General features: G+C 48.0%; 1 protein-coding gene across 1 annotated transcript in view; it reads right to left on the bottom strand.

The window, feature by feature from the left end:
* ALPK3 (alpha kinase 3) overlaps positions 1 to 12,791 on the bottom strand; it is a 63,971-nt gene extending 51,180 nt beyond the window's left edge. The window contains exons 1-3 of the mRNA XM_007945175.2: positions 12,519 to 12,791; positions 6,648 to 6,686; positions 2,776 to 2,897 (exon numbers count right to left, since the gene is read on the bottom strand). Of these exons, the coding sequence (XP_007943366.2) occupies positions 2,776 to 2,897; positions 6,648 to 6,686; positions 12,519 to 12,661 (304 nt within the window). The 5' untranslated portion in view covers positions 12,662 to 12,791. The remainder of the gene's footprint in view (positions 1 to 2,775; positions 2,898 to 6,647; positions 6,687 to 12,518) is intronic.
* Positions 12,792 to 13,023: the final 232 nt, after the last annotated feature.

A 13,023-nucleotide genomic window follows, 5' to 3' on the forward strand; every position in this document is an offset into this window, starting at 1 on the left:
CTATAGATGTAGATTGCCCAATCTTCCTTCCAAGGAGTGGCTGGTGGGTTTGAACCACCAGCCTTCTTGTTAGCAGTCAAATGCCTTAGGCATCATGCAACATAAATGAAAAATATAAGTGTTAACTTTAGGAAAAACAGAAAAAAAGAAATAAATATAATCATACTATACTATAATGGTCAGTTATAAACAATATTGGCATAAACCAAAAAAAACCAAACATACTGTTGTTGAGTCGGATCTGACTCATAGCAACCCCTCCTTGGGTTTCTGAGGTGATATCTCTACAGAAGTAGATTGCCCAACCTTCCTTCCGAGGAGTAGCTGGTGGGTTTGAACCGCCAACCTTCTGGTTGGCAGTCAAATGCCTTAGGCACTACGTCACCAGAGCTCCTCAATATCGGCATAGGCATAAGATAATAAACAATAAATATTAATTTAAGCAAAATTATGATGTAACTATGTTGAGAGGGTGAGTAAGGGAAGGCAGAGAAAATGATGATATAAGAGAGCTAATTCCTTATTTACCATAAGAAGACGACAATGGAGAATATCTAAAATTGAAGACTCAAGGCTGATAGAGCCTGTTAAGACCTCTGAGACTGTGGCCCCTAGATACCCTTCAGGTCTGGAACTGAACTCACTCCTGTGGCTTCCAGCCAAACAATAGATTGACATATGGGTGAACACTTACATCAGGTAGATACACTCCTAAGGAGCTCTAGTGGCTTAGTGGATAAGGCACTTGATTGTTAACCAGAAAGTCAGTGGTTCAATCCCACCAGCTGCTCCACAGAAGGAAGATTGGGCAATCTACTTCCATAAAGATTTACAGTCTCAGAAACCCAATGGGGGTTGCTATGAGTCAGAAACAACTTGATGGCAGTCAGTTTGGTAATTGGAGATACACTTCTTGGAGCAATCAATCGTGGGACAATAGAAGGGCAGTGTTTTCACAGGGAGACAGCTTGGTGGGGTAGGAGTGCCTGGGAAGGAAGGCCACAGGGAAGAGGTGACTACAGGGAAGAAGTGGGAAGAGAGCTGTTACAATGTGGGGAATTGCAGTCAATGTCATGAGACAAAAGTGGATGAACTGCTGTATAGAAAATGAATTTGCTCTCTAAACTTTCACCCAAATCATAATAAAAAATTTTGTAAAATAGTAATCCATCCATAATTCTGCCACTAGAGAAAAATAAAATTGAAGACTCAAAAGTTAGCAGAATTCATGTGAACTGCTGTATGGAAAGTGAATTTGCTCTGTAAACTTTCACCCAAATCACAATTAAAAAAAAAAAAAAAAAAGTGTGAAATTAAAAAGAAAAAAGTTAGCAGAATTCACATATAACTTAACATTATGGAAATGAATACACCCCAGAAGAAATTGGCTAAAAGTTGAAAATGGTTGCTTCTAGAAAGACAAATTAAGGAAAGTGACAAACTGCTGTATTTTGATATATGCTTTTTAGTATAATTTAAGGTCTTCTTTCTAGATTTAAAAAAATACAGCATATGTAAAAGCATCAAGTTCTGAAAGAGCTAGGTTTTTCTAGAAATTGTTAGTACCACAATAATGTAGGAAATGTAGCAGTGCCAGATGCCACAGAGAGGAAAAGTCGTTATCTCCTCCTTACCGACTTTGTGGACATTGGCAAGTCATCTAACTCCTCCTAGTTTCCTTCTCTGTAAAATTTAACTAATAATAGCACTTACTTCATAGGGTTGTTGTAAGAATTCAATGACAATGGAAACAGATGAACTTTGCAAGATGTAATATGCTGTACAAAGGTGAGGGATGCATGCATGTCTCTGTGGCTCCCAGAACAGAGAGTTCTCAGCCTGGAGCTCAGAGGGTTCTGGATAAAGGTAAAAACCACCCATGGGAACACAATACCCAGACAAGCTGTTTAGCTGGTTGGGGCAGATAAGTTCTCCAGAATCAGGGAATATCATAACTGGAAGCCACCTAGAAGTTTCTGATCCTATGTCCTTGATTTACAGAAGGAACAGGCTCTTGGTGGGAACCTTGAGCTGGACCCCTTGACCTTATGGTTGCAGAGCTGGGAGAGCAGGTGCCCATGGTGCCCAAAGCAGATCAGGTTGGTATAGGAACCTCTGCTTGGAAGTCTGGGGAAAGAACAATACATGGAGCCAGCTTCCCAGCACTCTCATCCTTCTATTACTCTACCTCCAAGGAATATCACTCCAAGGAATCCTCACAAAAACCCTATGAAATGAGTGCTATTTGTATCCCCAGTTTACAGATGAGGCAATTGAGAGACAAAGAGATTATGCAACTTAATATCATATCATTGGAAAGGGGATGAGCCAGGATTCCATACCAGGCAGTCCAGCTAGAGTCTGTTCTCATAATCACCACGCTTTACTACTTCTCAGGCTTTGGTCTCCCAAGCCTCAAACTACTCACTTATAAAATGAGCCATTCAGGGAGATGGCCTCAAAGCTGTCGTTCAGTTTGAGAACTTTTATCCTTGGGACTAAGATTCATCAGACATGTATATATACCTGAGAGTGAGAAACATTTAGTGAGGGCAGGCTTTGAAGAACAGGGTGTGTTCATGTCCCAGAATAGGAGGAGAAAGGGACCCAGCCCACGTAGGGAGAATAAACTGGGGAAAAAGTTAAGAAAGCAAACGTCAACTTGCATAGTTTTATACACACAGCCAACTCCCACACCATGCCAGTTTCCACAGCCTCTTTGGACTCTGCTCTGTGCAGAGGCCCTGGCATGGGGCACACAAACGGCCTCATTACCTGTAACGATGCAGGTGAACCTGACGTCGCTGTCCTCGGACACAGCCCGGGACTTGAGCGTGGTCTCGAATAGCGGCTGGGTCTCCTCTGTTAGCTGAGCAATGATGGAGCAGAAGGTGCTCCTAGGAAAGGCAAAGAGCTATTCAGAGCAGCCCTTTCCCAAAATATACCATAGTCCGGCACTGTCCAAGGCAGCTTAACTCTCTACCTATGCAGTGTCATCCATCATGCCATGGCCATGGCCACAGCACCTGGGCAACTCTTTCCTCAAGAGTGTCTGGGCCTTTTGGCCAGGTCAAGGGCAGGGATGGTGCCCAGGGGCTGAATGGAATCCTGGCCCAGGCCATTACAATAGGCAGGCTGTTGACCACAGGCCAAGCTCCTAAGCATGCCAGTCCTCAGATCAGGTGTCCCCACCACATCCCACTAGGGACCTTGCTTCACCCTCTACCTTTCATCTCCAGAAAAGTTCGTGCATGAGGAAAACATACACATGGATATATCAAGCCTCAGGGATGGAGCCCCCAGCACAGCAGAGCCTCCATTCATGCCACAGAGGGAAAGGCTGGCCAATTCTCAAGGATACACAAGTCCTTGGAGCTCAGGGACCTCTCCTGGAACTTGGGCTCAGAAGGAAAACTTCTGCATTTGTGAGCACAGACGCAAAGTGGACAAAAAACAAATCAGCCAATGATAGGAGCCTAGACCCAAAGATTGACTCTAATTCCTAGGGGTATCAGAAACCCAAAAATCCAAACTCACTGCCATTGAGTCAATTCTGACTCATAGTGACCCTACAGGACAGTATAAAACTGCCCCATAGGGTTTCCAAGGCTGTAAATCTTTATGGAAGCAGACTGCCACATCTTTCTCCCACAGAGCCACGGGTGGTTTCAAACCACCAACCTTTCAGTCTGTAGCCAAGTGCTTTAGCCACTGCACCACCAGAGCTCCTGGGTATCAGAAAAGAGAGACTCAAATGAACTCCGACCCCAACAGGCTCTGGACCTGCAGTGGAAAGCCAGGCATAGCTCCCCTGCTCCATTCTTGGGTACCACATACTACAGGGAATACACAATTGGCAGCTCCAGAACCAACCAGTTGCTAAACCACAAACAGGTCCACCCTGCAAAAGCCAGGATGTTTAGTTCCCTTGTGACATAGGGAACTATAGACATCTCCCCAAATTCAGAGCCCAGCACAAACTCACCAGGAATGCTCAGGGCTTACAGTCCTCTCCTTCCTGGGCACAGGAAACAAACCATCATGCCAAACCCTTTCATGGTCCAGCAGAGACACAGGTGCATTACCAGGCATTCTGAAGCACAACCACATAGCCAGGTTGTGTGGTGCACAGTCTGTGGTCAACCCTGCTCCCCCTCCCCACACACACACCTGACGTGAGCAGCAGGAAGGACTGTGAAGGGGCAAAGTGAAGAGAAGCAGGAGCAATTGTGGTGAGAAAGCTGCTTTTCTCGGTGCCTTGTTGGAAGGGGTAGTCACCCAAGGGCAATGCATATCTGTCCATGACCTCTTCATCAGAAGGCAGAGTGAGAATTTGTAGGAGCTCAAGCAAACAGGGCTTACAACCTACACACTTTGGTGGTGGTGGTGGTGGTGGGGTTCCACATTCAATTTATGGACTTGAGTTTGAGGAGAAAGGTTGCATCCCAGGAAGTGTGTAGAATCAAATAAGGCTGATGAGGGCTGAGCCTTGGTTTCTCCATAGGAATTTAGGAGGTGACAGGAGCCCTCCCCAACACGGACTATGCAGAAAGGGGATTCCAGCCCCACATACTTGAATACTTGAGTTGGGTCTGCAGTTAGACTTCCATAAAACTCTGCAATACTCTCACACAGGACTCATCTGTTCATTGAACTCCCTTTCCTTTCCCTCTTAAGCCACTCAGAAATAGAGGGTCATAGGCTCAGGACATAAGCTATCAACTCCTTGAACACTCAGGAAGTAAAATTGAAAAATACTCTTGCTACTATCGTACTAACAGCAATTTCTAACTTTGGTGAATACCAAATCTCAACCAACAGTTTCTAGAGGAAGCTGCCATGCTAAAAGGAATCTGACTTCTATGATTCTACAGCTAATTCAAAACATCCCTAGTTATATCCTCCCTACATAATTGGAATCTTACCTCACCCATGAACATGACCCCGAATCCAATATTCACCTTAGGCTCTTTGGGATGAAGCTGTTTAGGCAAATCTAAGAAATCCATTTCAGCTTCTGGGTAAGTCAGAAAACATGAGAACTATACTTCAAGAAAATTTGCAAAGGTAAGTGCTAAAAATTCAATAAATTGTATTCCATTACTCTTTTTGAACGGGAAAGAACAGTAGATCCAAAGCTCTATTACAAAAAAAAAAAAAAAATTTAAGTTTGAAAATCATAAGTAACTGCTGAGATATGACAAAATAAAAGCTCTCCAGTGGAATGGGTTTGAGATGCATTTGAGGGGACAGGGAAAGTCACTGCATATGCTGTCATATTCCACTGAATGTCACACAGCTTCTAGTGGCCACAAGCTTCCTGTCCCATCCTCCAAACCATGGAGATGTAGGATGGCCTCTGAGTATGTTGCTTCCAGTTCCCTGGAAAGCCAGGAAGTCTACACATCTGGAAATGGTCTCGTCCCACCCTAACACTTCCAAGTCCTGCCAACTCTGTGACCTTATAAGAATATCACAGCCTAATCATATGTCTCCAAAGAACACCAGAATTCTTGATTTTCATGGTGTTCAAAGGAACCTAACTTTGTCCTTAAGTTTGGTTAGTTAGCTTGTTTTAAGTAAAACTCCAAGTCCTCTCCTTTCAGCACTTAGCATACTCTGCTTTGAATCAGTTGTGTACAACCTCTCTTCCACCTTCTTCAGACTATGAGTGCCCTCCAATCCCCCATTGCAGAACAGAGGTTTCCCAGTGCTCTCCCTTATCAAATGACCATATACTTGGTGAGTGCTGACAACATCTGTAGACACCATTAGCTACCCACAAACCTGTTAGCTACTCAGAATTCTTTGTATAAAGTAACTGTAGCCAACTCTCCCCAAACCTACCAGAGTCTGGGATGAGGCCCAAGTGGTGGGAAGTAGCCAGGAAATGTTCCCACTTCGATCATAACAGTCAGTTCAGCCAGGGTTAGAGAGCTGTCCCAGCTCAGAAGGTAAGAGGAAAATCCTTAGCCAGCATACCTCAGTGATGGGACTGCTCAGACTCTGCACTGGCTCTAAGGTAAATCCAGCTAGTACAGGAACATGTTAACATGGTGTTGCCTGACCTCATCAAGTTCACAGTTTGGAGTGTGGAGGAACAAAAGGAAAGGGAAAATCAGAAAAAGAGCTGGTAAAAGGAGAACTTGTTGTTGTTGTTATGTGCTATCTAGTCGGACTAGACTCAAGGAGAACTTAGGAAATTAAAAAAGAAAAAAAAAAGATATTTTTAAAGGTAGTGGCCATTGTTAGACAATAGGCACTAAGGTGTCAAACCTGGATATGTGGTTACAAAAACCATGGAAACCTAGGCTAGGGAGAAGTGGATCATGTGACCAGTTTTGTTCCCATGGTGTCTCTCCCTGGGGCACAGAGATTGTTGCAGGCATCTCAGGAGCCCCTGACCATATCTATTCCTGGGTTCCTGCACCCCTTCCAAATGGTCCATGCAAACATCAGCCCTGGTCCCTGTGAGACTCATACTCACATGAGTACCCTCTCACAGCCTTCCCCACCCACCCTCCAGCCCTCCCCTTACCTCATGCAGATTGGTTAGTGCACAAGCAATTATCCACAGTTCCCTCAGTCACCCAGAGGCCCAGACCCAAGAAGTGCAGTCCAAGAAATGTAATGCAATGTGCATTTACCTTCCAGAGCTGCGGTGAGACAACCGGTTGCTTGATAAGCTAAGCAAAAACAGCAAATGGAATCATTAGGCCAGAAAAGCAAGGAGAGGAGGAGGTGAAATCAACAACAGTTGCAAAGTATTAATCAGCCATCATCTGGGGCCCAGAGGCCTTTCTATTAAAAGGGCCCAGCTGTCTTAGTTGGCCTGCTCCAGTTAGCAAGTGGCCTCACCACCGGACACCAATGTATCTGAAATCAAGAGCTGGTTAAATGCAGCAGAGTCCAGGAAAATGGTTAGGCAGGAAGGAGGCCCCTTGGGGCTTCATGTTGAGAAAGGTATACCCCAGGTACTTGGGTCACTGCCTCCAAGAATGGGGCTTACAGCTGCCTGGAACATTTCCCCAACCTGTAGCACACCAGTCCGGGGGCAGCTCCAGCTTCAGCCCTGGGCCTTTTTGGGGGAGAAGAGGCCCCAATCCTGGAAATCCCCTGGCAGGCCAGTAAGGAGACAGGTGGCTTGGAGAACACCCACCATTAATATGTTAAAGTTCGGTTAAGGAGGCCACACAAGGCAAACCAGCTGGGACAGTGAAGAAGAGGAGAAAACAAAGCGGTTAATTCAGCAGGAGCTGGGAGGCCCCCAGCTCAATCAGACCAGCACAGAGGCCCTCTGCCTTGAGGCACCATCATCCCTCCTCCCTGGGGAGGCTGGGAACAGACATTAGCTGAGACAAGTAGGCCACTGGAGGGTGAGGACCCACACAGGATGGCCCTTTTGTGGAGATCCAGCTCCTGTGGGATGAGCAAACTTTGACCTCTCCCTCTACCTTTTATAAACCGAGTATCACCAGTGGGGCCCTCGACCCCAATTTCTTAGTGAGATCTCAGGGCCACCCTATCTATATTCTCTCCCTTCAGCCATCTCTACCTTGAAAAAAGCACTCCCTTCTTTACCAGCATCCCAGCCTGCTAAATAGCACTCCAGGTCTACCTCTCAAACGATAAGAAAGTGCTCTGGGATCCATCTCTTTCTAACCACAAAACCAAACTCATCCTCTTCCCAAAAACCTGGCTTCCCCTACAGTCCCCTGCATTCTCCCAAACCCCTAACTCAAAACCTGCCATCGTGTCTCCTCCCTCTCCGCCATCCTCCAAATCCAGTCAGTCAACAATTCTTGGCCCTTCTTTCTCCTTTGCTCTCTTCTCCTGCTGGTGTGCTCCTCATTCGTGGCTCCATATTTGTTAACCACCTTCTCCTTACCCCTCACATCATGCCACATAACAAAATGTTACAATTACCCCACTGTCTACCATACTGAGTCTCAACTCTTTGACACATTCTGATCTGCTCACACCATCATTACAACCGCGGCTCCCTCCACTTCCCAACACTCACGTTCCACTGCAGACTGACCCTGCACTGGCATCAACATGTCTGCTCCTAGTCCTGGTTCTTCACTTTTGTCCTCCCTGCTTCCTTCTAGTCAACTATATCCTGTCCACAGAGCCTTCAAACGTAACTCGTTCATAGCTTTGGTAGATAGCACAGTGCTAGGCATACAGTGGGTAAACCAAATCCAAACCAAACTCACAGCCATCAAGTCAGATTCGACTGATAGTGACCCTTCCTTAGGTTTCTGAGGCAGTACCACTACAGAAGTAGACTACCCAATCTTCCTTCTGAGGAGTGGCTGATGGATTTGAACTGCCAGCCTTCAGGTTAGCAGTCAAATGCCTTAGGCACTACACCACCGAGCTATTCATACAATGGGTACTGGCTGTTTTATTTAAAAAAAAAATCAAACTCACTGCCATTGAGTCCGATCCAACTCACAGCTACTGCTCCTTGGGTTTCCAAGGCAGTATCTCTACGGAAGTAGATTGCCCAACCTTCCTTCTGAGGATGGGAAAGATATGAGGTAAAAACATCCTTCAAACAGGAAGGGTCTTGTCCCCCAGAGGGAGCTGCTGCTCCAGAAAAGATGGAAGAAGGGAGCAAGAGTGCAGCTGCCTTTGCTCAGGAAAAAAAAAAAACCCTCTGGAGGCTTTGTGGGCAGAACCTCCCAAGGGTCCAAGACACCAGCCAACTCCATCCTTTCCTGACCATGAACTTCCTTTAGCCTCTCTCCTTAGAACTGAGATTTCTACTTTGTTATGTCCAGTTCTTTCCTGGGAAAGAGAGGAAGCAAGTCAGTTCTCTAATCTAGAAAGGAAAATGACAATTTCACAGCTTCTACCTGAAAGTAGACAAAGGGCTGAGCTGAGACAGTGACCTGCCCCCCCCACACCTCCTCCCCACAGCTCTCTGGTTGGGATGCTCTGCTCCCTAGCCTTATCATCCTTTTCCTCTGGGGTTCATGCTTGGTTACACAGGCCAGGACCTGCCTGTTCCCTGCTTACTAGGCCAGGGCTAGGTTTAGGGCTCCCACCTAGCCTAGGTGGAAGTGGGGTGAGGGGAGGGGGGGAGTTCCCCATTTACTGCCTCTGAGGAAATCAGAATCAGAGATATCAAGTGCTGGGGCAGGAAGGCCTTAAAGAGTTCCTAATACTGCCTTTATTTTACAGAATGGGAATTTAGGACCAGGAAGGGAAGGTCTCTGCACATAAAGGAGAGCAGTGGGCCTGGGATAGAGGTGGAGGCCCAGGACTGGCTATGGAAGCTGAGACCCTCCTATCCTCTACTGGCTTTCATTTATTCTAGGACCTAAAGGTCCTTGGGAAGTCCTGACCTGATGCATCAGTTTCTGTGACACCTCACTCCCTACCCCACCCCATGCCACCCACCCCATGACCTTCCTGACCCAAGCAGAACAGCAGAGGTTACAAAGGTGTCTATAGGAATGAACATTACAGGCTCTGCTGCTCCTCTGAACCCACCTGTTCCAAGGCCTCCAAGAAATGTAGGGACAGGGACTTCTGGAACTTCTGAGTGTCACTCAGAAGTTAATAATTCTTTAACCCACCATAGCCCACTGTACTTTCCCTTCCCATAGGAGTGAAGCACTAGAGGCTAGTGACCTAGGAGGCTGGGCCTACAGTCTGGTAGGATTATATGCTTATCAGGCCTCTGACCCCAATGGGTGTTGTTGTTGCTGTTATGTGCCGTTGAGTCGGACCCAACTCATAGTGACCCCTCCTTGGATTTCCAAGGCAGTATCACTATGGAAGTAGATTGCCCCATCTTCCTTCTGAGGAGCAGCTGGTAGGTTTGAGCCACCAGCCTTCTGGTTAGCAGTAAAGTGCCTTAGGCACTATGCTACCAGAGCTCCCACCCCAATGGGTATTGGAGCCAATTATGGACTAGAAACTCCTCCAGAATGGGAGTGGAAATTGAGGGTTGGGATCCTGGGCCAAGGCTTCCAGTGCTCCTGCTGTCCATCAGCTTTCTCCCAGGGTCAGCCCATCCTCACAAGGGCCCACCAGAAGGATGCCTGAGTTCCATGACAGACATTATAGAGGTAGACCTGAAAAATGTTAGAGCAAAGTATGAATATAGACAGGTTCACCTCTCAGTCAGAACCCTAGGATGTGGATGGCCTCCTGAAAATACAGTAACTCTGATGTTCTCTTAACGAGGCTAGACCAGGGGATAGTTAGGGATCTCCTCAAGGAACCCTCTTTCTCTCTCGTCTCTTGGGTCTCTCCCTGTCCCCATGAGCAGTGGAGCTGTTCTGAGGGACAGCGGTCTATATCGTTGCCTCCTTCGAGGTAAAGGGCAGGTTTGGCTAGAGAACTGGGAGCTGTTGCCCCCACCTCTTCCCCAACATGCAGCCCCATTTGCATTCTCCCTTCTTTGGCCAGAAGCTTTTCCTAGGAATCTGGCTTTCCTTGTGCCTCAGGAGCTGTGGGGGTCAGTGGCCAGCTAGTAGGAACAGTAAAAAAAGAAGGGGGGAAAAAAAAAAAAACTTTGCAGAGACAAAACACAGCCTGGAGTCCTGGGCTAGAAAACCCTCTCACTGACTGCCCCTGCCCTGCCCCCTTCAAAGGCTTGATGAAAAGAGTTGCCTTTTAGGAACATTCACATTTAAGTCCCAACCTGTACCCACTGCCATCACATCAATTTCAACTCATAGTGACCCTAGAGGACAGAGTAGAACTACCTCATAGGGTTTCCTTTTATGGAAGCAGATTGCCCCATCTTTCTCCTACATTTAAGTCCAACGGGGACTTAAGTCAGCCACTTTTATTCCACCTCTAGCTCTCAGGCTGGCACAATACTTTGTGTTCATCAGGTGTATAATCGAGAATCATCTACCACACAACTGCTCAGCCAGGCAGCCTCCCTATCTCTACTCTCCCAAAAGCTTTTGTTCTAACCCAGACATTCTCCCCTCCCCATTCTGGACAGTTCTCAAGTCACCCTTCCCTTCCTCCATCCATTGTTTCTGTCTCTAAGAAGATCCCTGCTTCCACCTCTTGTATTGACAAAGACCACACTTGGGAGGCAAAACTCAGACAAGTCATTGAGACAAGTGTGAGATGACTATGAAGTTCCCATAAAGGAATGATTATCACTAAGGACAGGAATAAATGTCCACATTTCATCCCAGTTTTTTGTTTGTTTTTCCGCAGAGACAATGGTTAGAAGGAAGGGGTATTCTTCACTGGCAGTCAGGGGCCTTGTAGCATCTGACTCAGTCACTAACACCAGCCCTCAGCCTTGCCTCAGACATGTGACACCATTTGACGAGTTTTATGCAGAAACAGGTTCCGGTTACATCTGAACTTTTCCAACTCCAAGGTCAATAGGACTCAGCCAATCCACGAGGAAGTGCCCAGGACTTTTCCTGAATGTCCTTGATGCCTGTTTTTCAGCTGTTTTAGAAACAGAGGACATGAGGTCCAGAGACAGCTTCTCAGAGGAGAGGCTGTTTTCTACATAATCTAGAGCAAGCCAAGTTCTGAGGAGATGAAAACAACCACTATTCTAACAGCCAAAGCCTCACATTTCCTTGGGGAAAACAGGCTCCAGGGTTAGAGGGAAAACTGAGCTGCCCAGAGGGGGCAGGAAGTGCCCATCTCCATGGCAACACTGATGTCTGGGTGTGTCTGTGTACCTTTGAGTGCCTGTACACTTCTCTATTGTCTGTCCTGTGTGCGTCTTTGGGTAGCCTAGCTTGTAAAACAAAGCCACCACACCTTCTTAAACTCTTGGAAGAGTAGTGAAGGATGCATCAGTTAGACCCCTTCCTTGGCACCCCACTCTCCCAAATTGGACAGGACAATTGGCTCCCTCAGAGCTCTCAATCATGGACATCTCCAGACAAGGCAAACTAGCACTTCATCCCAGCTCCCATAAGGGTCTTGGGGAAGACCAAAGGCCTGGGCCCAGAGGAGGAAACTTACTTGCATAGATTTATTTCTTCTTGGTGAATCCCCCACTATGCTGGGCTAAGCAGCCCCTCTCTGGCTCCCGTTACATCCCCACCCTGGTGAGTGCTCTCCCCCCCTCCCTTCCAGCCTTCAGGAATTTCAGCCACTATGGCTTTCCTTATCACTAACTGTGGAATCCCAGCGCAGGGAGTAGAGAGTGTGGGGTGAGGGGTACACAGAGGGAAAGGTAGGGGAGATAAGGCAGATCTTCGGGATTTACCCTGTGAAATCACCCCAAAATAGAGCCTTTCTTCTCTTTTGTGCCTCTTATTGCTAGAGGTCTGGGCCCAAGGGCCATGAAGGGTAGAGGAACCTAGGGGCCATGAGGGCCATTCTGTCCTGGCCCCAGGCCTTGAGCCTCCAGGCTCAGAGAGCTCGAGGGCGTCAGCTGTGCAGGCCTCCAGAGATCCGGTGGCGCCTCAGGACAGTGCGTGGGTCCCCACTTGAGGACCTTGCTAAAGGCCTCAGCCGCAGGACGCCCCACCCCGACCGGGCCTGGCCCCTCGGGAGCGACTCACCTGGTCTCAGGCCGCACACTGAGCAGGTAGCTGCGGCTGGCAGGGCTAGGGATCCACACAGGCCCGTCGTCCTCACCGTCGCACCCCGCCCCAGACCTTACGCTCGTGCCCCACTCGCGGTTCGGGGCCCTTCGCGACCCCATGGCGCCACCGGCCCCTGCCCTCCAGGCCCCTGCCTGCTGCCCCGCGGCTCAGGCCAGCGGCTGACGTGCGCCCCTATTTATAGCCCCGCGGCCCTGCAGTCGTCACCTGCTGCTGTCCCTCCCCCGGTCTGGATCTGGCGAAAGTGGCAGCCAAGACGCTTGGGGGCGCCGAGCCACAGAGGCCTCGCTCGCCTTGCGTGCCTTGCCGGGAGCTGCAGTCCACCAGTTCCTTTCATTCATTCCCTCAGCCAACAACACACCGACAGACCGACGTGCAAAGAACTCCACGCCTATTGCTTCCCAGCGCCAGGGGGCGGGGAGGAAGTCCAGAGGCAGCCTCCTGGAGCAGGAACGGGTGCCCT

The sequence above is a fragment of the Orycteropus afer genome, unplaced genomic scaffold, assembly GCF_000298275.1.
Source record: "Orycteropus afer afer isolate SDZICR_OR568_19922 unplaced genomic scaffold, OryAfe1.0 scaffold00132, whole genome shotgun sequence".
Taxonomy (NCBI): Eukaryota; Metazoa; Chordata; class Mammalia; order Tubulidentata; family Orycteropodidae; genus Orycteropus; species Orycteropus afer.